At 37.3% G+C, this 25117-nt stretch overlaps 1 protein-coding gene across 2 annotated transcripts in view; it reads right to left on the bottom strand.

The window, feature by feature from the left end:
- The window catches only part of TTC27 (tetratricopeptide repeat domain 27), a 184442-nt gene that overhangs the window by 108010 nt on the left and 51315 nt on the right, over positions 1–25117 (bottom strand). For both annotated transcript variants that reach the window (XM_060026853.1, XM_060026854.1), the window contains exons 8-9: positions 24606–24718; positions 20302–20368 (exon numbers count right to left, since the gene is read on the bottom strand). In XM_060026853.1, coding sequence (XP_059882836.1) covers positions 20302–20368; positions 24606–24718 — 180 coding nt within the window. The remainder of the gene's footprint in view (positions 1–20301; positions 20369–24605; positions 24719–25117) is intronic.

The following is a 25117-nucleotide window of genomic DNA, read 5'->3' on the forward strand; positions in this document are numbered from 1 at the left end:
TTCTATTGGGTTGTCAAAAATATTCTTGGGCTTCCCTGGTGGCACAGTGGTTAAGAATCCACCTGCCAATGCAGGGGACACGAGTTTGAGCCTTGGTCTGGGAAGATCCCACATGCTATGGAGCAACTAAGCCTTGTGCCACAACTACTGAGCCTGCGCTCTAGAGCCCACGAGCCACAACTACCGAAGGCCAGGTACCACAACTACTGAAGCCCGTGCACCTAGAGCCCATGCTCCGCATCAGGAGAAGCTACCGCAATGAGAAGCCCATGCACGGCAACGAAGAGTAGCCCCTCCTCACCGCAACTAGAAAAAGCCCACACGCAGCAACGAAGACCCAATGCTGCCAAAAATAAATAAATTTAAAAAATTTTTTCTTGATAATTTGTTAAATATTCTTTATATTTTCTGAACACAAGCCTCCCTGTCTTTTTGTTGGAAGAGGAAAACATATTCATCTTCTTATTTGACAAAAACACAACACATACTTGTTCTGGCAAGGCACTGGTCTAACTGCTTTACAAATATTAACAGTATCTTTTGAAATTTATAGTGTTTAATATTACTAGTCATCCAGTTTATCATTTTTGTTTTATGGTTAGAGCTTTATTGTCCTTTTTGATCGTCCTAAGGTCTCAAAGATGTTCTCCTGTATTTTTCCTCTAAAAACTTTACAGTTTTGCTTTCTACTTCGGCATATTCAATTTGGAATTGATTTTTTGTATATCTAGTATGATATAGGGGTTAAGGTAGCTTTTTTCCATATGGATATAAATCATCTACTAGCATGTATTGAAAAGCCTACCCTTTCCCCACTGCACTGCAACGCCAGATTTGACGTAAGTCAGATGAACTGTGTATGTATGGCTCTGTTTTTGGACTCTCTATCTGTTCCACTAGTTAGTCTGTATTTCCTCGTGACAAAATGTCTTAATTCAGTGTTTCTCAAACTTTCAAGTGCATAAGAATAATCTAGAGAGACTGTTAAAACACAGACTCCTTGGCCCCAACCCCAGAGATTCTGATTAAACAGGGTGTGAAGTGGAGCCGGAGAAATTCCATTTCTAACAAGCTCCCAGGTGATGTTGATGCTGCCAGTCCAAGAACCACAATAGGCTAAGCTCTGCCTTAATTGATATAGTTTTATAATAAGTCTTGGTATCTGCCAGTGGAAGTACTCCAATTCTGTTCTTCATGACTGACTTCGCTATTCTTAGCCTTTCACATTTCCATATGAATTTTAAAGTCAGCTTGAGTTCCACAAAACCAGAAAAAACAACAGCAACAGCAACAACAAAAATCAAGCGCTGGGATTTTGTTACAGATTGCATTGATAATGTAGGTTAATTTGAGGAGACTTGAAATTTTAAAATATTGAGCCCCCCACACACATAGCATATTCCTCTATTTAGGTCTTCATTAATTTCTCTTAATAATGTTTTGTAGATTTTAGCACAGAGGCCTTGTAAATCCTTTGACAGATTCACTCCTAGGAATTTGATGTTTTTTAACATTATTGCAGGTGTTATCTTTTTCCCCTCTTTTTCATTTTTTTTAATTATGGTAAGATACATATAACATAAAATGTACACTCTTGACCATTTTTAACTGTACAGTTTACTTATGCAACCAATCTATAGAAATCTTCTCATCCTTCAACTGAAACTCTATACCCATTAAACAAAAATACCCCACTCCACCCCAAGGCAACAACCACCATGCTCCTTTCTGGTTTGTTTGCTTGCTTTCTGTTTTGGGTTAGTTTTTTTTTTGCGGGGGGCGGGGGCAGGGGGCGTGTTTTTTGGGGCATGTCATGTAGAATTTTAGTTCCCTGACCAGGGATCGAATCCATGCCCACTGCAGTGGAAGTGCAGAGCCTTAACCATTGGACTACCAGGGAAGTCCCCACCATGCTACTTTTTCTATGAATTTGATTACTCTAGGTACCTCATATAAATAAGTGGAAACAGGCAGTTGCAAATGCTATCCTTTTTTAAAGTTCATTTACTTTTACCTGGAGTCTATTAACTAAAGCGATTTGATGAAATGTTGGCTCACTAAACTGAGTACTGGCTAAAAATCCAGTAAAAACAGACACTTAAGAAAGAAATTTGGGAGAGTTTCAAGATGGCAGAAGAGTAAGACATGGAGATCACCTTCCTCCCCACAAATACATCAGAAATACATCTACATGTGGAACAACTCCTCCAGAACACCTACTGAATGCTGGCAGAAGAACTCAGACCTCCCCAAAGGCAAGAAACTCCCCACATACCTGGGTAGGGCAAAAGAAAAAAGAAAAAACAGAGACAAAAGAATAGAGACGAGACCTGCACCAGTGGGAGGGAGCTGTGAAGGAGGAAAGGTTTCCACACACTAGGAAGGCCCTTCACTGGCGGAGAGGGAGACGGGGTGGTGGGGGGTAAAGCTTCAGAGCCACAGAGGAGACCACAGCAACAGGGATGCGGAGGGCAAAGCGTAGAGATTCCCGCACAAAGGATCGGTGCCAACCAGCACTCACCAGCCCCAGAGGCTTGCCTGCTCACCTGCTGGGGCGGTTGGGAGCTGGGAGCTGAGGCTCCAGCTTCAGAGGTTGGATCCCAGGGAGAGGACTGGGGTTGGCTGCGTGGTCACAGCCTGAAGGGGGCTACTGAGCCACAGCTAGCAGGGAGGGAGTCTGGGAAAAAGTCTGGAGCTGCCGAAGAGGCAAGAGACCATTGTTTTGTGGTGCACGAGAAGAGGGGATTCAGGGCACCACCTGAACAAGCTCCAGAGACGGGTGCGAGCCGTGGCTATCAGAGGAGACCCCAGAGACAGGCATGAAATGCTAAGGCTGCTACTGCGGGCACCAAGAAGCCTGTGTGCAAGCACAGGTCACTATCCACACCTCCCTTCAGGGGAACCCGTGCAGCCCGCCACTGCCAGGGTCCCGCGATCCAGGGACAACTTCCCCGGGAGAACACACGGCGCGCCTCACGCTGTTGCAACGTCACTCTGGCCTCTGCTGCCGCAGGCTCGCCCAGCATTCCGTACCGTCCCTCCTCCCAGCCTGAGTGAGCCAGAGCCCCCGAATCAGCTGATACGTTGACCCTGCCCTGTCTGAGCTGGGGAACAGACGCCCTCAGGCGACCTACACGCAGAGGCAGGTCCAAATCCAAAGCTGAGCCCTGGGAGCTGTGCAAACAAAGAAGAGAAAGGGAAATCTCTCCTAGCAGCCTCAGGAGCAGCAGATTAAATCTCAACAATCAACTTGATGTACCCTGCATCTGTGGAATACCTGAATAGACAAAGAATCATCCCAAATTGAGGCAGTGGACTTTGGGAACAACGATATATACATATTTTTCCTTTTTCTCTTTTTGTGCTTATGTATGTATATGCTTCTGTGTGTGATTTTGTCTGTATAGCTTTGCTTTTACCATTTGTCCTGGGGTTCTGTCTGTCCGTTTTCTCTTAATTTTTTTTAGTATAGTTTTCAGTACTTCTTATCATTGGTGGATTTGCTTTTTGGTTTGGTTGCTCTTTCTTTCTTTCTTTCTTTTTAAATTACCTTGTAAATTTTTCTAATTTTTATTATTTTTTATTTTAATGACTTTATTTTATTTCTTTTTCATTCTTTCTTTCTTTCTTTTCTTCCTTTTATTTTGAGCCTTGTGGATGACAGGGTCCTGGTGCTCTGGTCGGGTATCAGGCCTGTGCCTCTGAAGTGGGAGAGCCAAGTTCAGGACACTGGTACACCGGAGACCTCCCAGCTCCACATAATATCAAAGAGCGAAAATCTACCAGAGATCTCCATCTCAACGCCAACACCCAGCTCCACTCAACGACCAGCAAGCTACAGTGCTGGACACCCTATGCCAAACAACTAGCAAGACAGGAACACAACCCTACACATTAGCAGAGAGGCTGCCTAAAATCATAATAAGGTCACAGACACCCCAAAACACACCACCAGACGTGGTCCTGCCCACCAGAAAGACAAGATCCAGCCTCAACCACCAGAACACAGGCACCAGTCCCCTCCACCAGGAAGCCTACACAACCCACTGAACCAACCTTAGCCACTGGCAGCAGACACCAAAAACAACGGGAACTACAACCTGCAGCCTGCAAAAAGGAGACCCCAAACACAGTAAGTTAAGCAAAATGAGAAGACAGAGAAATACACAGCAGATAAAGGAGCAAGGTAAAAACCCACCAGACCAAACAAATGAAGAGGAAATAGGCAGTCTACCTGAAAAAGAATTCAGAAAATGAGAGTAAAGATGATCCAAAATCTTGGAAACAGAATGCAGAAAATTCAAGAAACATTTTAAAAGGACCTATAAGAATTAAAGCGCAAACAATGATGAACACCACAATAAATGAAATGAAAAATCTCTACAAGGAATCAATAGCAGAAAAACTGAGGCAGAAGAACAGATAAGTGACCTGGAAGATAAAATAGTGGAAATAACTACTGCAGAGCAGAATAAAGAAAAAAGAATGAAAAGAATGGAAGACGGTCTCAGAGACCTCTGAGATGACACTGAACACACCAACATTCAAATTATAGGGGTCCAAGAAGAAGAAGAGCAAAAGAAAGGGACTGAGAAGATATCTGAAGAGATTTTAGTTGAAAACTTCCCTAATATGGGAAAGGAAATAGTTGATCAAGTCCAGGAAGCACAGAGAGTCCCATACAGGATAAATCCAAGGAGAAACACGCCAAGACACATATTAATCAAACTATCAAAAATTAAATGCAAACAAAAATTATTAAAAGCAGCAAGGGAAAACCAACAAATAACATACAAGGGAATCCCCAAAAGGTTAACAGCTGATCTTTCAGCAGAATCTCTGCAAGCCAGAAGGCTGTGGCAGGACATATTTAAAGTGATGAAAGGGAAAAACCTACAACCAAGATTACTCTACCCAGCAAGGATCTCATTCAGATTTGACGGAGAAATTAAAACCTTTACATACAAGCAAAAACAAAGAGAATTCAGCACCACCAAACCAGCTTCACAACAAATGCTAAAGGAACTTCTCTAGGCAGAAAACACAAGAGAAGGAAAAGACCTACAAAAACAAACCAAAAACAATTAAGAAAATGGTAATAGGAACATACATATCGAAAATTACCTTAAATGTAAATGGATTAAATACTCCAACAAAAAGACATAGACCAGCTGAATGGATACAAAAACAAGACCCGTATATATGCTGTCTACAAGAGACCCACTTCAGACCTACGGACACATACAGACAGAAAGTGAGGGGATGGAAAAATATATTCCATGAAAACGGAAATCAAAAGAAAGCTGAAGTAGCAATTCTCATATAAGACAAAAAAGACTTTAAAACAAAGACTATTACAAGAGACAAAGAAGGACGCTACATAATGATCAAGGAATCAATCCAAGATATAACAATTGTAAATATTTATGCACCCAACAGAGGAACACCTCAATACATAAGGCAAATGCTAACAGCCATAAAAGGGGAAATCAACAGTAACACAATCACAGTACGGTACTTTAACACTCCACTTTCATCAATGGACAGATCATGCAAAATGAAAATAAATAAGGAAACACAAGCTTTAAATGATACATTAAACAAGAGGGACTTCATTGATATTTATAGGGCATTCCATCCAGAAAGAACAGAATACACTTTCTTCTCAAGTGCTCATGGAACGTTCTCCATGATAGATGATATCCTGGGTCACAAATCAATCCTTGGTAAATTTAAGAAAACTGAAATTGTATGAAGTATCTTTTCCGACCACAGCGCTATGAGACTAGATATCAATTACAGGAAAAAATCTGTAAAAAATACAAACACATGGAGGCTACACAATACACTACTTAATAACCAAGAGAACACTGAAGAAATCAAAGAGAAAATCAGAAAATACCTAGAAACAAATGACAATGAAAATACGATCACCCAAAACCTATGGGATGCAGAAAAAGCAGTTCTAAGAGGGAAGTTTGTAGCTATACAAGCCAACCTCAAGAAACAAGAAACATCTCAAATAAACAACCTAACCTCATACCTAAAGCAATTAGAGAAAGAAAAACAAAGAAACCCCAAAGTTAACAGAAGGAAAGAAATCATAAAGATCAGATCAGAAATAAATTTAAAAGAAATGAAGGAAACAATAGCAAAAGATCAATAAAACTAAAAGCTGGTTCTTTGAGAAGATAAAGAAAATTGATAAACCATTAGCCAGACACATCAAGACAAAAAGGAGAAGCCTCTCATCAATAGAATAAGAAATGAAAAAGGAAAATAACTGACACTGTAGAAATACAAAGGATCATGAGAGATTACTACAAGCAACTCTATGCCAATAAAATGGACAACCTGGAAGAAATAGACAAATAATTAGAAAAGCATAACCTTCTGAGACCAAACCAGGAAGAAATAGAAAGTATAAACAGATCAATCACAAGCACTGAAATTGAGACTGTGATTAAAAACCTTCCAACAAACAAAAGCCCAGGACCAGATGGTTTCACAGGCGAATTTTATCAAACATTTAGTGAAAAGCTAACACCTATCCTTCTCAAACTCTTCCAAAATATAGCAGAGGGAGGTTCACTCCCAAACCCATTCTACGAGGCCACCATCCCCCTGACACCAAAACCAGACAAAGATGTAACAAGAAAAGAAAACTACAGGCCAATATCACTGATGAACACAGATGCAAAAATCCTCAACAAAATACTAGCAAACAGAATCCAACAGCACATTAAAAGGATCATACACCATGATCAAGTGGGGTTTATCCCAGGAATACAAGGATTCTTCAATACATCCAAATCAATGAATGTGATATACCATATTAACAAATTGAAGAATAAGAACCATATGATCATCTCAATAGATGCAGAAAAACCTTTAGACAAAATTCAACACCCATTTATGATAAAAACCCTCCAGAAAATGGGCCTAGAGGGAATTTAACTCAACATAATAAAGGCCATATATGACAAACCCACAGCCAACATCCTCCTCAGTGGTGAAATCTGATACCATTTCCATTAAGATCTGGAAAAACACAAGGTTGCCCACTCTCACCACTATTATTCAACATAGTGTTGGAAGTTTTAACCACAGCAATCACAGAAGAAATAAAAAGAATCCAAACCGGAAAAGAAGAAGTAAAGCTGTCACTGTTTGCAGATGACATGATACTATACATAGAGAATCCTAAAGATGCTACCAGAAAACTACTAGAGCTAATCAATGAATTTGGTAAAGTAGTGGGATACAAAATTAATGCACAGAAGTCTCTTGCATTCCTATACACTAAAGATGAAAAATATGAAAGAGAAATTAAGGAAACACTCCCATTTACCATTGCAACAAAAATAATAAAATACCTAGGAATAAACCTACCTAAAGAGACAGAAGACCTGTATGCAGAAAACTATAAGACATGGAAGAAAGAAATTAAAGATGATACCAACAGTTGGAGAGATATACCATGTTCTTGGATTGGTAGAATCAACATTGTGAAAACGATTATACTACCCAAAGCAATCTACAGATTCAATGCAATCTCTATTAAAAAATACCAGTGGCATTTTTCACAGAACTAAAACAAAAAATTTCACAATTTGTTTGGAAACACAAAAGACCTCGAATAGCCAAAGCAATCTTGAGAAAGAAAAACGGAGCTGGAGGAATCAGGCTCCCTGACTTCAGACTATACTACAAAGCTACAGTAATCAAGACAGTATGGTACTGGCACAAAAACAGTAATATAGATCAATGGAACAGGACAGAAAGCCCAGAGATAAACCCACACACATATGGTCACCTTATTTTTGATAAAGGTGGGAAGAATATATAATGGAGAAAAGACAGCCTCTTCAATAAGTGGTGCTGGGAAAACTGGACAGGTACAGGTAAAAGAATGAAATTAGAACACTCCCTAATACCACAAACAAAAATAAACTCAAAATGGATGAAAGACCTAAATTTAAGGCCAGACACTATCAAACACTTAGAGGAAAACATAGGCAGAACATTCTATGACACAAATCGCAGCAAGATCCTTTTTGACCTTCCTCCTAAAGAAATGGGAATAAAAACAAAAATTAAAAAATGGGACCTAATGAAACTCAAAAGCTTTTGCACAGCAAAGGAAACCATAAACAAGATGAAAAGACAACCCTCAGAATGGGAGAAAATATTTGCACATGAAGCAACTGACAAAGGATTAACCTCCAAAATTTACAAGCAGGTCATGCAGCTTAGTATCAAAAAAACAAACAACCCAATCCAAAAATGTGCAGAAGACCAAATAGACAAGATATACAGATTGCCAACAAACACGTGACAGGATGCTCAACATCACTAATCATTAGAGAAATGCAAATCAAAACTATAATGAGATATCATCTCACACTGGTGAGAATGACCATCATCAAAAAATCTACAAACAATAAATGCTGGAGAGGGTGTGGAGAAAAGGGAACACTCTTGCACTGTTGCTGGGAATGTAAATTGATACAGCCACTATGGAGAACAGTATGGAGGTTCCATAAAAAACTAAAAATAGAACTGCCATACGACCCAGCAATCCCACTACTGGGCATATACCCTGAGAAAACCATAATTCAAAAAGAATCATGTATCACAATGTTCACTGCAGCTCTATTAACAATATCAGGACATGGAAGCAACTTAAGTGTCCATCGACAGATGAATGGATAAAGAAGATGTGGCACATAGATAGAATGGAATATTACTCAGCCATAAAAAGAAACGAAATTGAGTTATTTGTAGTGAGGTGGATGGACCTAGAGTCTGTCATACAGAGTGAAGTAAGTCAGAAAGAGAAAAATAAATACCATATGCTAACACATATATATGGAATCTTAAAAAAAAAAAAAAAAGGTCATGAAGAACCTAGGGGCAGGATGGGAATAAAGATGCAGACCTACTAGAGAATGGACTTGAGGACATGGGGAGGGAGGGGGAAGGGTAAGCTGGGACAAAGTGAGAGATTGGCATGGACATACATACAATACCAAACGTAAAACAAATAGCTAGTGGGAAGCAGCCGCATAGCACAGGGAGATCAGCTCCGTGCTTTGTGTCCACCTAGAGAGGTGGGATAGGGAGGGTGGAAGGGAGACACAAGAGGGAGGCGATAGGGGGATGTATGTACATGTATAGGTGATTCACTTTGTTATAAAGCAGAAACTAACACACCACTGTAAAGCAATTATAGTCCAATTAAGATGTTAAAAAAATAAAAGAAAGAAAAAAAGAAATTTGGTGTTTTCAACTAGCAGCAATTTGAGAATTAGGACAATTGCTACAGAACACTGTGCCTATTGCAACCATATACTTGTATGTGAAATGGAATTTCCACCATTTTCACATACTAGGGCAGAGGCCAGAAACCCCTAAAAGTAAGTGGTAACATTTGTGTGTCTCTTTTTAAGGAAAGTTCTCTCATATCTCAAATCTCATTAACCAGAACTGCTGAAAGGTTACTCACTGAGTCAGTAGGTTTCTACAAGTGTATCATTTTTCATACACACTTTAACATTTCTATTGTTGTTGTGAAAGTTGAAATAAACTCTTTTATTTATAGTTAGAATATTTTATAAGTTAAAGAATCAATCCACTTCAGCAATTGTTGATAAGGAGTGTAACAAGATACCTTGAGAGCAAAAGGGAGACAGTTCTGCACGCCTCAGTAGGAGTTTCTCACTAAACTATGCCACCTGAGCTGATGCTTGGGCTCAGACCAGAAAGGGAGCTGTAATCATCTGTTGATGACATCTGAGGAAATGCCAGTAACTACTTGAAAAAGTCAGTGAATACCACTTTAACTTACATTAAAAAGTAAATTTTAATATTATGACACACTATACAGAAGGCATTATTTTACTTAGCTAACAATTTCCCACCATATGCAACATTACCCTCATTTCCAGATAAGTAGCCAAGAAAATTATGTACCACCATCAAAGAGGATCTGGAGTGTTGTTTCTATTAAAAACAAATTTCCTTTCATTCTTATCATTATACATTTCAAATACTCTTCTTCCAGAGGTCACTAGGACCCTTTACATGACAGACAGCCAGTCTGCTCCTTTAAATATGAAGGAACTTTCACATAGTTGCTTTTTCTACACATAAATCAAGGCAACTCAGAGCTCTCCTGTGGATGCATAGTTGTTTGGTTACACTAAAGGCAAATCAAACAACGCCAACCCAGGTCAGGCTGACCTTATAAAAGTAAGGAACAAAGAAATATTATAAAAAAAACAAAACTATTCCCCCTTCTTAACAAACTGTTTAAAAGAGCATTCGTTGTTAAAATCAGTACCAAATAACTTTAAATTCCAAATGTAGTCTATAAATCATTCCCAGTAGAACAGCAGTCCAAATGCCCTGTCCTTGCTCTCTAGACCATTTAAAATCTGTCTCAAAGCTATTTTTCCCCAAGTCTTACTACTGCCTTAAACAAACCTTCCAACACAGCCAAATGAACCCAGTGCAGCTCACACATGGCCATCTCCTTGCCTTTGCTGGTGTTATCACTCCATCTAGATCCCATCTGTCTTTCAAGGCCCCTCTAATCCTCCCTTAGTGAACAAAGCCTTCTTTGACTGCTCTGTTCTAAATATTTTCTTCTTTTCTAAGCAGTTAGGGGATTTATTTATCTGTGCTATCAATTTGTAGTTTAAATTGCCTGGTACTGCTAATTACATTTTCATAAGTTTATCTGATCTTGGCTAAATTAAAAATTCCATGAAGGCAAGTCTTATGTTTTATACCTTTATTTCTTCCACAGTATCTAGCAGCATGCTTGGCAAATCCTGAGATTCTGGATCTCCTGCTATTACAACGCGCTCAAAGTTCTTTTCTCCAGTCTGCAAATTTTCACATAGAAAGCAGACACCAGAGAGATCAAGCTGATGGTCATTTGGTTGCCTCAAAAAAGAAAGATCTCCTGCATTCTGGAGATGCCAGTTCGTCAGTACCAGATGCACCTTTCACATGGTCATGAAAAGCAGACCTATTTAAAGCATACAAATTATTTCTGAACTGGATTTTTCATCCTTTAACACCATGTGAATTCATAATGTCAAAAGGCCTAACACCTGTAGTTTCAATGATGGCCAAAAGCCGAAGCACAAAGCCATGAGTCTGAGTAAGACTCCTCAGTATCAAATGTATCAACATCTTAGCTATAAGCCCCATATATTTCTCCTATCTGGGGACTGGAAGCTCCACTAAGGAGCTTTTCTTTCTTAAGGTTTTTTCCTTCACCTTACATTAATGCTCTCCATTGTCACCAGCCTAATAAACAGCAAGATTCACTTTAAAAGTAAAATATACACAATGATGTCAGTGTCGTTTATTCCTTAAAATCGTTTATCAAATAACATTTAAATGATTTTGCTCTTGCCCAAAATGCTTTTCAGATTTTTTTATTATTTGATATACAAAGAAGATTAAAAGTAACTAAAATGCAAGTTATAAAGTATAATATAAGCACCTGTGAATCTGGGACTGGTTTTTTTGTTGTTGTTTTTGCCATACCTTGTGGCATGTGGGAATCTTACTTCTCCAACAAGGGATCGAACCCACGTCCCCTGCATTGGAAGTGTGGAGTCTCAACCACTGGACTGCCAGGGAAGTCCCTGGGACTGGTTTTTTAACCTATCATTACCTTTATAAAACTCATCCACGTTGTTACTTATAGTTATAGTTCATTTATTTTCACTTCACTGTTGTATAATATTTCATACTTGTGATATAAGATATCACAGTTTATTTATCCCTTCTCCTGTCAACAAACATTTAGGCTGTGTACAGTTTGTTTGCCATTACAAACACTGCTATTGTTAAACATTCTTATACACATCCACTGATGCACATGCATGAGTTTCTTAGGTGTACTTCTAAGACTGGAATTTCTAGTTATACACAACTTCTTGGTGTTTTTAGACATCTCTCTGACGTGGATAAACATGGATTACATTATTTTTTAATTCTGTTTTTTAATTTCAAGTTATTTCTAGAAGTTACATTTTCTCTCCCAAATCATGAACATCTAATAATTAACATAAGTTGCTAGGTTATCTTTGTGATTATACCCTATATTTCTGTAAACGTTTCACACATAGCTGTTATGCATTATGAATGAGAAAACTGCAATTCATCCTTTAATCTGTTGTTTGTTGACTCTCAACCACAGTGGCTTACCTTCTCTTCTGTTTATTGATCTTTAATTATGAGCTCACTGCTCAATTTTTAAGTTGGGTTTAGGAGATGTTTTCCTCTAGACAGACTGGTTTCTGCTGCCACAGCCAAGCAGCACCATGCAGTCACGATCACTTCAGACTTGCTTGCTTCAGTCTTAGCTCAGTGGAAAGTTCTGAAAGTGCTATTACTTCAGGTAACTCCATCCGAGGCCTCGGCTCCCTGCCTCTCATTGCTGGCCCTGACCCCAGCTGCTGACGTCTCTGAGTGTCTATGCACATATGTACGTGTTTAAATCAGGTCTGAAGACTCCTTAGACACCTTTTCTACCTCTTGTGAGATTAGCAGTGTCTTAACACCGTGAAAGCCTCTGCTCTCTGGTCCAGGAGTCCCCCTTCTTCCTTTTATTTTAAGCCACGTCTTTAAATTTCGTAGCTCCTCCCTATTTCCTTTGCTGCTAAAGACAATATGGGGCAAGACAAGGTTGAAACCCAGTAAGAGACACAGGGAGACCGACCGAAGTTTAAAGGTAGCCTGAATATGTTCCAGAGAGTCTGTGTATATCTTCAACCCCAAATAAGGATGGTTATCTAGCAATGAGGCAATAATGGACCTTGCTCATTTTCCATATAGTTTTGTGCCAGAGGTCTTTCAACTTTTTATTTTCAAATTTATTTTCTTCTTCAGAAGAGTTTTGAGAATAATACAAAGAATTCCCATACACCCTTCACCCAAGTGTTAACATTTTGCCACACAACCAATGGTCTGATCTGCAGGCCCAATACCGATTCTACTAAAGATGGCATTTACAGATTTAAAATAATTAAATTCTACTAATTAACTACTTTTATGTCCATTAACACAAGAAGTTACCTGAAATCATATATTAGTACCTCACTTTATTTTATTGTATACACAAGTTTCCTGCCCTGTGCACTCCTAAGCATTACATTCATCCTAACTATCTTTCTATTTGTTGTTTCTGTTGACTCTCAATCATGAGAGGGAAAAAATTCAATTCAATAAACATTTTAATATCGACAACCTGGGTTGGATGCTAAGGGTCAAAGGGACCCCCAACTGGAGATCTATACAGTATATCCATCCACTCAATTTTAGGGTTTCTTTTGAACACAAGTTTCCAAAAATATTTGGGTAAAACTAGCTTGATTTTGCCTTGAAAAAGAAGTAAGCTTCATACTGAATGTGAATACTGAGCAATTTCCCATCGGGAATTTGTTCTTCTCCTTCTACATTCTTTCCATTTAACACTTTAGGTAGGTTGAGTATTTCTGGTGTACTTCATAAGTTGATGATAAGGACTAATCTACACGGAAACCGAAATCTGCTTTGACAAACTAATCCATCTTAAATATTACAGCTCTAAATAACATACATGCATTTTCCCTTTTAGTTATTCTTAGTGACTTTAATGAAGTATATGATAGGTACAATAAAATAAACCCATATTTAGTATAGTGTTTGATCTGTGTCGACAAATGTATACACCACAAACATCAAGATATACAAAATTTCTATCAGCCACAAAAATTCCCTGGTTTCCTTGCACCTCTTTGCAATCAATCTGTGATCTATTTTCTGTGATTATGATTTAGTTTTGCCTATTCTAGAACTCTAATGAAATGGAATCATACAATCTGGCTTCTTTAACTCAAAATCATGTTTTTCAGATTTCATCCACATTGTTGCATGTATCAATACTTCCTTTTATTGCTGAGTATTATTTCTTTAGATGGATATGCTGCAATTTATCATTTCCTTGTTGATGGACATTTGCACTGTTTCCAGTTTTAAGCTATTATGCATTAAACAACTATGAACATTTGTGTAAGTCTTTGTGGAGCCACATACTTTCATTTCACATAGACAAATACCTAGAGGTGGGATTGATGATTAACTGTATGAGAAAATGCCAAACTGTGTTCCAAAGTGGTTGTGCCATTTTATGTCACATTACATTTACAATGTATGAGAATTCCAACTACTCTGTATGGTAATATACCTTTTAAGTGGTGTATAGTGGTATATTGTTGCGGTTTTAATTTGCATTTTCCCAATGACTAGTGATATTAACAATCTTTCGTTCTCTTAATGGTCATTCATATAACCTAATGTCATCAGGTAGTTTATTTTGTTTGTTTTTTTGTATTTTGTCCATAGTTTGTAATTTTTATCTGCAGACAGATGGGTCCAAAGAGTTTACTTGGCCATCACAGAAGCAAAAGTATTCCAAATAAATTTTAGAATCATCTTGTCAATTTCTGCAAAAATAGAAAAGAGAAGGGGGTTCTCCTGGATTCCAATTGCTACTGGATTTAAATTATAGCTTAATTTTGGGAGAACTGTCAACTCAATATTAAGCCTTCCAATCCATGAACATGGTAAGTCTCTCCATTTATTCAGATCTTCAATTTCTTAAAGCAATATTTGTCATTTTCAGTGTACGGGTCTTACACTTTAGTCAAATTCATCACTAAACATTTGGTGTTTTTATGCTATTGTAAGTAGTTTTAAAATTACTTTCCCAATTATTCACTGCTAGTATATATAAACATAACTGACTTTTTTATATTGACCTTGTATTTGTATTCTCAGACCTTGCTTATTAGTTCTAGTAGCTTTCATGTCTATTCTTTATAGAGTTTCCCTATGTAACGAATTGTGCTATCTATGCAAAACGATAATCTTATATCTTCCTTTCCAATCTGCACTCCCTTTGTATCTTCTTAATGTTTTATTGCACTAGCTGGGATTTCCAGTTCAATGAAGAATAGAAGTGCCACTTTCCTGATCTTAGAGGAAAAACTAGTTTTTCATCAATAATGATTTTAACTCTGATTTTTTATAGATACCCTTTATCAGGTTGATATTCTCTTCTATTCATAGTTTACTAAGTTTTTACAATGAAAGAGTGTTGAATTTTTTCAAATGCTAAAATAAATAAATATAATGAGATAATCATTCAGCTTTTCTCCTTTACTACATTATAAGATGAATTGCAATGACTGTTTAATGTTAAACCAATTTTGCATTCCTGAGATAAACACTTATTTGATCATAACTTACTATCCTTTTTATATACTGCTGTTTCATATATTTATTTTGCCCCAGATTTGTGGCTGTTTACAATGAGAGTTCAAATGCAGTACCAGTTACTCAAACATGGCTAGAAATAGACCCACAAATAAGCATTAACCTTAAGCCATGGTTAACTGTGAAGAAAGAAATCTAGCAGTTACCAAAGTAAATGATGGTAAGAAAAGAGCCATGTAAGATCCCACAAATCCTATTACTCATTATTCTTTCTCTATTCTTGAAGTAAGATATATACAAGTAACCTAGTTCAACTCCAATCAAAAAAAAATATTTTAAGCCTCTGTTTAATAACAGTTAACCCACAAATGGAACAAAACATAACCATCTCCTGCTTCTTTAAAAGTTACCAAGTTATGACCCAGATATAGCTACAAGGCTCATGATCCGAATGCCTGTTAAATTAAAATGCATGAGTAACATCTGGGGAGACAAGTATTCAAACCAGAAAGAAAATCAAAATCCTGGGTTATCCTGCTTAATATAGACATGTCAACATGTAATGCGAAGTATCGTGACTATCTCACAGTTATATTGCCTATCTTAAAAAATTAAAATTAAGAAATAAGTATGCCCTAGAAGAAAAAAACGTATAATTTTTCTCTTCAAAAATGGTTAGCAAACTATTTTAATTCCATAGTTAAGTATTTATTAAGTAGCTTTAAAATTAATAGCAAAAAGAGAAAATACATACAATATAATGTGTAACTTTCAAAGGTCTTTTTCCATTTTTCATTTGCAGAGACCTTGGGGCTTCAGGCAGACAGTGAGAAGGCAGGCTGCCAGTACCAATTCACACTTAAGCAGAACTTTTGCCAATGAAAACTGAAACACCTGTATGAATTAACTAAATTGTTCCCATTTTCAACAATGAAAGGAAATTAAAGGCATTACTGAATGTCACTGACTTGGCTCATCTGAAAGGAAATAACGTAGACAACACAGCTAATTTTAAATTATCAAGCCGACACAACATAAATGACTCTCTAGAACAATGTGGGTTATTTTTACTATGACTCATTCAGTTTTCCTGAAATGTGAGGAAAGAATATCTCAGGAAGAGCATTACATAATAACAATATTAAAAAGGTAAAGTATTCTTCTTGGGAAAATCTTCTGCCATTGCTGAATTAAAACTTTTTCCCAACGTATCTCACATATATTTCAACATGCTACACCAACCTGGAAACCGTGGCAAAAATTCTTCCAAAAAAGAGATTTCACCATTATTTTAGTAAACTTTAGGATAGCACATGAAAACTGAACAAAATTCAGGACCAATAAGCCATTCATTTGTTCAGTAAGTATAAATCAAATGTTCAATAACTGTCATTCCTGTCCCTCCAAGTGCTCACAATACTCTGGTAGGGGACTGAGATTTCTACAGGACTTGCTCTTCTATCAACAGAGGAAGACACCTCACAGCCTCAAGAGTTCACAACTCCAGACCCCGGCCACCACGCCACAGCCATAGCATGGAAACGTATGCTCAGGAAGGAAGAGGATGCTGCTTCTTTCCTCTCTACTCCCTTCTCTTCCACATCTACAGCCAATTCCAAACCGGCCTTATCCAGTTAGGAAGTCCTATTCCTTGAAAACAGTAGCACGCTCCTACAAACCAGCAACCAGATAAGCTGACTCATTCCTGAATGCTACAGGGGCACCAGGCTCTATCTACCCACTCTGAAGTATTTTCACATACCTTCTGTAATTTGATCCTCAAAACAAGTTTTCAGTGCCGAGGGAGGGACACATCACTCCTTCCCTCATTTCACTGAAGAGGAAGATGAAATAAGTGGTTATCCTAAGGACACACTAGGTAGTACGCTGGGTGGTAGTACTACCTATATTATGGAACTAAGTGGAGCAATGCAGCACCTTGCTGCAGGACAGAAATAAATCCTGTTTCTGGTTCTAGTGTACTTCATTCATTCCTGCATTTTGCATACTTTTCTTGAGCAACAACTGTGAGTAAAGCATTGAAGCACTGCAGTAGGCCTTGTAGAAGACCCAGAGAAGAACAGAGACCAGTGCCTAAAACTGGAAGTTTATAGCCTTATGGGGAAGATAAGACATACACATAAATAATTACAATACTGTAAGCCCAAATATGATCCTTGTTAAAAGAGAGTTCAGAAGCAGGGTAGCACTTAAAAGTGGTCCCTCTTGTCTCAAACACTCCTCTGGAGTTATATAGGATATAAATAAAGGATATTTATGTCCAGGACATACAGTTATATAGGATATAAATTTTAGTGAAATTCTTCATTGAAACCAGGAGCCACTTCTAATTCACCTTATTACCCACTTCAGAATCATGCACAAAGAAGGGATAAGAGGAAGGACTGAATGACAAAAGGAAGAGCTGATTTGGGTTTTTCTGGTGCATTCCGTATGCTTCCTTTGGGATAAGAAATGGAATGCTTGGGGCTCCTCAAAGCCCTCCTCACTATAAGTTCCTTGCCTTACTTCTTACCAATTAAACATTTACTTGGCATTAACAAACTCATCTCTTTAGAAGAGTTAGGCCCGGCACTATAAAGCACTGTCACTGAACAGCTTTCCTCGAAAAAGAGATCAGTCCTCAGGTCAGTGCTGACTTGGAAGAGAGCTGGAGGAGGAGAGCAGAAAACTTATGTATTATAAAGCCCTGGGGGGAAAGTATGAAACCTGAGTTTATGACCTTCATTGCAAGTTAGGAGGGCTGAGTCACCTACCATCACAGGTTACCAGAATTAATTACTTCAGAAGTACCTCACTGTGTAGAGGAACAAGAACAGGAAAAGAAGAAAGAAAGAGAGAGAGAAAGAGAAAAGAATCAGAAAAGAAATAAGAAAAGGTTAAAGAAAAGAATACACCCCACCCACAAAAAACACTAAAAAAAAAGTTAACTGCTTGAATGTAAATAGAGTGTTTTAATGTCATTTCAGGATAACTGTGGATAATCTACATTCCACAATAATCTGTTTATGCAGCCAATCCCAAGAAGGCGTTACTGCTGACCACTGTCCCCATGAGAGGACAGCAGGAACACTTCCTATCATATGCTGCATCCTGTTTAGCTCAGTCATCAGAAGAAACACAAGCATCCTGGTCATCATTTATCATCTAGATACTAGGTGACTGTCCCCATCCAGCTCTGTACTTCCCTACACTGACTCAAGCTCCCCATCATTCCAGACCCTCCATGTCCTTTCCTGTGCCTCACATCAGGAAGATCCATGTTCAACATCACCTTCCCATTGAGATCTTCCCCCACCTTCTTGTCTAAAACAGCCATCCCCGGGCTTCCCTGGTGGCGCAGTGGTTGAGAGTCCGCCTGCCGATGAAGGGGACACAGGTTCATGCCCCGGTCCGGGAAGATCCCACAGGCTCTGCGCGTCCGGAGCCTGTGCTCCGCAACGGGAGAGGCCACAGCAGTGAGAGGCCCACGTACCACAAATAAATAAATAAATAAATAAAATAAAACAGCCATCCCCAACCCATTCTTATTCCCTTATACTGTTTTATATTTACACTGAGCACTTCTATTAAATATCTATTTATTTTTTTGTCTACTGTGTTATTTCCCTCACAAGAGTGTAAACTGATGTAAACTCCAAGAGGGAAAAGACTGTTTACTGCTGTATCTCCAATAACCAGCACAATGCCTGGTAGATATTAAGTATTCAATTGATATTAGCTGAATGAATAAATGGGAGGTACGTAACAATTTTTAAAATATATCTTTTAAAAAATGTTTAACACTTTACTTGTCAAATTCCCTATAGCATATGTAATGACTAATTAGGGACATTCTACATAGTTACCTAAACACTCATATTCTATAATGAAAAACAGCAGATTTCTAAGAATACTTAAGTGAGAAAATAAAACAGGCACCCAGAGGACTCAGAAGATTAACATCCAACCAGTTCCAAAACTGTATGTAGAAAATAGTAACTTGCAAAATTTATTTTACAGTACAAAGTAAGCTAGCTTTCCTTTCTACCAGATAAAAGTGCTTAATTTTTGCCTTATCTGAAAAATAACAAAAGAAGAAAACACCAGAATTCTAACTTGATCCCTAACTATGATAATAAAAATGTCTTTGAAAAAATGATGTATCTTAAGCAACTTGTGTTCATTAAAGACGTGTGTATCTTCTTCTTATCCATAAAGCTAAAAAGATACTGACTGACCTCTTGCTCTCCGACCTTCCTCTTCTAGAAAAGCCTTCTTTGATCATGAATCCTCAAACATCGATTACTCTATTTTTCCTTTTCACTGCCATTCTTCTCTGTGGTCTTCATCTATCAACTTTATTTTCTTACACCCCATTCCCTCAATTATTTGTAGTGAGGTGACTACCCAGCTATTCCACTGAAAAAGTCATAGAGATAAGCAACGTAAAACATCAAAGCCTCAGCCTTTCCTCCAGACTGCTCTCCACTGCTGAACGCTGACAAGTACCCCTGGCTCTTGACACTGCCTCCTGCCTCAGCCTCCAAAACACATTCCCTCTGCTGGTTCTCCTCCTCGCTATCTGAAGTCCTCTTTCTCATCACATCCGTGTCGCATCACCTTCAATCTGAGACGAAAGAGTTGCACACTATACTGGCTTTGGAGTAAAGGTTCAAACTCTTGCTCTGTCACTTCATTTATTCATTCAACAAGTATTTATTGAGCACCTATTATATGTGAGATACTGGACTAGGCCCTGGGATCAAACAAAGAGCAAGAAATATTTGGTCACCGCCCCCAAATCTAAGCAAGTGCGAAGAAGAATGCTTATGTCTAAATCAGCAGCAAGATATATGCAGCTTGGAAACTAAAATGATGAGCTTTTTTCCCCTCAATTTCCTTAGGTGGCAGTGTTTCATCATGAGCAATCTGAGGCAAGAATATACCAGAGGCAAAATAATTTACAAGGAAAAAAAGAAAAAAAAAAGAAATGGAAAGGAAAAAGACATTACTCACGGATGTAAATGCCAGCAGCTCCTCTTCAGTTAACTTATGCACTGGGTTATTCTTTTGGAGATTTGTGCTTTACATTGAAAAAAAAAAAAGCAAATTAATTCCAGAATGCATGTCATAATGAATGAAATATAATTTTTAAAAAGCAAGTAAATTATATCTACATATTTGAACGCACATATTTTAATATTACTGCATTATATAGAAATGTAGAGATGAGTGTGCCAAAGATAAGTACAAAAAGTAATAAAATGCTGAGAAATGAAATGTGGTTGGTGCACAAAATATCAACACAATTTATTTTATAAGAAAAAAATGAAATCCAATCTGTGTCACTCCACAAAGAAAATGAAAAGCATATAGCAACAATTCCTATTTATCAAACTCATACAAAAAAAAATTTAGTATCACCATGAGACAGGCAAAAATTAAGAAGTTGTCAAAGAGGCAGATGATTTGATTGGATAATTTTGGAAAACAATTTAGCATTATCTTGTAAAGTGAACGTTCATATATCCTAATCTCAGTAATTCCAGCCTAGGTATAGAGCTGAGAGAAATTCTTCAACAGGTGTACCAGGAATCATACACACGAATATCCATAGTAATATTGTGTGTAATAGGAAAAATCTGTTAACAATCCAGATGTCCAAAAAAGAAACCAATAAATTGTAAAATATTCACCCAATGGAATGTTATACGGGAAAGTAAATTTCAGCTATGTATAACAACATGGATGAGGCACAGAAAGACACTAGTGAGAGAAAAAAGCAAATCACAGAAAACTACATACAGTAAGATAGCGCTTTTATAAAGCGTGAAAACAAACAAAATGAAGCAACTGACTTAGAGATATAAAAGATGTTAATAAATATATTTTTTGAAAAGGCAAGAAAAAGACAAAATTCAGGACAGTGATTACCTTTTAAAGAGAGGCAGGAAGATGAGATGGGAAAGAAGCACACAGACTGAGCAGGTGGTATTTGCAATCTTCTAGTTTTTAAATTGGGCGGTGGGTTCAGTTTATTATATTATATAACTTATATTTATATATTACATAAGTTATTTTGTATGCAAATATTACTTGTATTAAGAATGAAAAGAAAATGCCACCTCACAAAATAGTACCACTTCCTCATAATTTTCCATACTGTTGGAGGATTTTATAATGAGCATAAAATGTTTACATAATAATTGTTAAATGAACATACTGTTGGTAAAAAAAAAATAAATGAATGGAAGGAAGGAATTATAAAATCATTTTATGTTGTACACCTGAAATTAATACAATGTTATGTCTCAAATTTACCTCATTTGAAAACATACACACACACAATACACACATACATACTTAGACATTTCTAGTTTGCACAAAGGGATTATGTTATCAGTTGGCAAGATGATCCAAATAACCCCTAAGGTTCTTTCGGTTCTAATACTATGACGCTGATAAGTGAACAAAAAAACAAAAGTCATTCTAAAATAAGAACCTCAACCAAAATGGATGAAAATTCATCCCTCACATACAAAATTCCAATCTTAACTTCACTGCATAAAGTATATAGATAAAGTTGAAATGCTACAGGCTCATTACAAGTAATTATGATACAGTAACTGAATCAGGCCACCACTCTTCACTGTAACTTACTAACTTAGGCTTAGAATATATTACTCTGCATATCTGAAAATCAGACTACTAATTCAAAAGCAATTACCCTTCTCACTCCAGTTGTCTGAATTACTGAAGGATTGCTGTATTTTAAGGAATTTCTCCCACAGTTACTTTACATAAAAGCAATCAGGTACATTGATGTATGAGACATGTGGCCTCCAGGTAAAATCAAATTCAAGCAGGAGGCCAGTGAAGCAAAGGAGTTGAAGAAAAGGAGCATGAAGCTGGCCCCACAGTTTGGTCAATCCACCATCTATATGAATTCCCCCTATATCTCCTTTCCAAAGAACCCAGCCCATCGCAATGTCCAAATCACCTCTTCACAGGGGTTAGTGGCCACGGAGGTCACACAGAGATCCGACAGTATAATAAAATCACGACCCCCACATGCAAATCATCAATTCACGGATGTTCCAACCCAGGGGTTTATAAAGTGCATCAGATGCCCCAAGATTCAGAATATAATCAAGTAGTTTCTACCAAACGATGAAGATTTAAATTGCCCATGAAATCCATTCAGCACTTTTAATTGTTCTATATATTGAGATTCTACCACGATCATATTTGGGGGAAAAAAAGTATTTGCAGACAAGCATTTTCTTGGTTTTTCAGTCCTCTCTCAACTGTGAAGTCAAACTCAATAAAGCTAAAGCACAACTGAGAGAAGTCTGGGAATATATATATTGGGTTTGATTTAGTTTCCTGTTGAGTTGACAATTATGTTTGCCAAAATAATCTTTTAAGAAATAGCATAAAGGAAAACTCAGAATTTGGGTCCGTAAAACCTGGATTCAAGCCCTAAATGCTGTACTGTAATTCTGATTGAGTCATTTTGCCATGTAAACCCTGATTTCCCATCTGAAAAATGGAGAAAAACAACAACCTCTAGGACTGTTAGAACATTAATGAGGGATAGTGTGAAAGTACATGGTATAATTCCTAGCACATAACACTGCTTGTAAATGACTGCTGTTTATATTATTTATATACTAAGTATCATTATGAATTGAACAAATAATTCTTTGGCAGTAAGCATAAATTCTGTCACTGGAATAAAATAATGTGATAAGACAACTGATTTGGATTAGAAACAGAACTCTGCATGTGTGATTCTTTTTAATCAAACAAAAGGGGACTGTAGAACTGAATTTAACTTTTGTATAAATGAAAACCTACTGTTAGTGTAAAGGAGATAAAATGCTATGAGGTGAACACAGAAGGATAAGTTCTACTGAGCTAAAACACAAATTTTTTTATAAATGCTTCCTTTATTAAATTGCCTATTACTAATTTAACCAGTCTCAATATTATAACTTTGTGAAATAGCCTATTTTGAACATTACTAAATCTCCAGATGAGAAATGGGATATTTATATACTCTAAAAGACCATGTTAATAACAAAAGTTAAAAAAGAATAACTTTACATTGGAGAAGCCTGGCAGACCCCACTTTAATCATGTGATCAAAATAACATGGCCAGTAGAGGAACAAATCAAAATTGTTTTCTACCTGCTGGGATGCAATAAGAACCACAAAACCTCCATTTTCTGATACCCCTGATAATGATACAAAATGTGAAACTAATCCTTTTTTTTTTTTAAATCAGACAAATTCAAACTGAGAGTAAGCCTACAGAATAACTGGCTTATAAATTTTAGGTGTCAAGATCATGAAAGTCAAGCAAAAATGAAGAACTATTCCAGATTGATAGAAACTAAAGGGACATGACAACTAAATGTAACACATATGTTCTAGACTGGATCCTGTACTATAAAGGAGATTATTGGGACAACTGGCAAAACTTGAATGGGGTCTGAGTAGGAAGTGACAGTAAAGTATGAATGTTAAATTTCCTGATTTTGATAGCTGTATTATGGCTATGCACAAAAGCTCCCTTGTTTGTTGAAAACACACACTAAAGTGTTCAGGGGTGATAGAATATCATGTCAGAAAATTATTCTCAAAAAAGTTATTTCCAATGCCTTGCCCTTGCCACTTTTTTCCAAATTTGAAATTATTTCAAAATAGAAAAATAAAATAAAATGAAAAACTATTTCTACCACACATAAGGTTCTCTTGTATTAAAAAAAAATTCTAGGGACCTCCCTAGAGGTCTAGTGGTTAAGACTTCACCTTCCAATGCAGGGGGTGCGGGTTTGATCTCTGGTCGGGAAGTGAAGATCCCACATGCCTCGGGGCCAAAAAGACAAAACATAAAACAGAAGCAATATTGTAACAAATTTGATAAAGATTTTAAAAATGGTCCACATCAAAAAGTCTTTAAAAAATAAAATAAAAAAAAAATAATTCCATACTCTGAACGTAAATATCCTCAAAGGTCAAAACAGTCACCTATCCTAAATACTTCATTAAGAGTCTATTCCTAGCCAAGGTTAACCAAAGAAATTTTGTTTATGAAGAAAAGAGAAGGATAAGTATACCAACTTACAGGAGATTCCTGAGATTCCTCATTTCTAACTCTAATTGGCTGCCCAAGTATTCTTCATCTTCATAAGCCATGACAAGATTCTCTATTCATCCACAACTCTGGGGGCCTGCTCGAACAAAGATTTCCCCAACACAAGAGAACCAATATGCCAGAAGTTTAAGGTAGCCAAGTAAGTCATTAACTCACCAGATTCCAAGGATAACAGCAAGCTCTTCAGCACACAGGTCAGGCATCTGAGACTGTTCACAATCTGCTAACTTTATCTCATTTAGAACAGTATCATCATTGAGCTCAATATTCTGGTGGAATACAAAAGAAACTACTTAGAACAAAAAATTAATTCTGATTCATTCAACAGACTATACACAACAGATTGCTGGGGGGATAACATCTTTTTGTTCAAGATTTTACAATGTCTATACATGGTCAATAGGCTGCTTCTTGTGAAACACATATTTGGAGACAATTTACTGTGCAGAAATGGAGGACACGCATCTATACCTCAGGATGCACTGACAACATCAATAACAGGGAATGACTGCTATTGTTGATTCAGCCTAGTAGGCAAAAGCCCCTCTAACACATCAGGATTCAAAACCAGATCTTTCTACTCTGATTCTAAATTATAATCTAAAACATCAACTGCCAACTCTGTTTCTCAATAGGATTTAGAATAGGCAAAACAATTTGAGAAAGGA

The sequence above is a fragment of the Delphinus delphis genome, chromosome 12, assembly GCF_949987515.2.
Source record: "Delphinus delphis chromosome 12, mDelDel1.2, whole genome shotgun sequence".
Taxonomy (NCBI): Eukaryota; Metazoa; Chordata; class Mammalia; order Artiodactyla; family Delphinidae; genus Delphinus; species Delphinus delphis.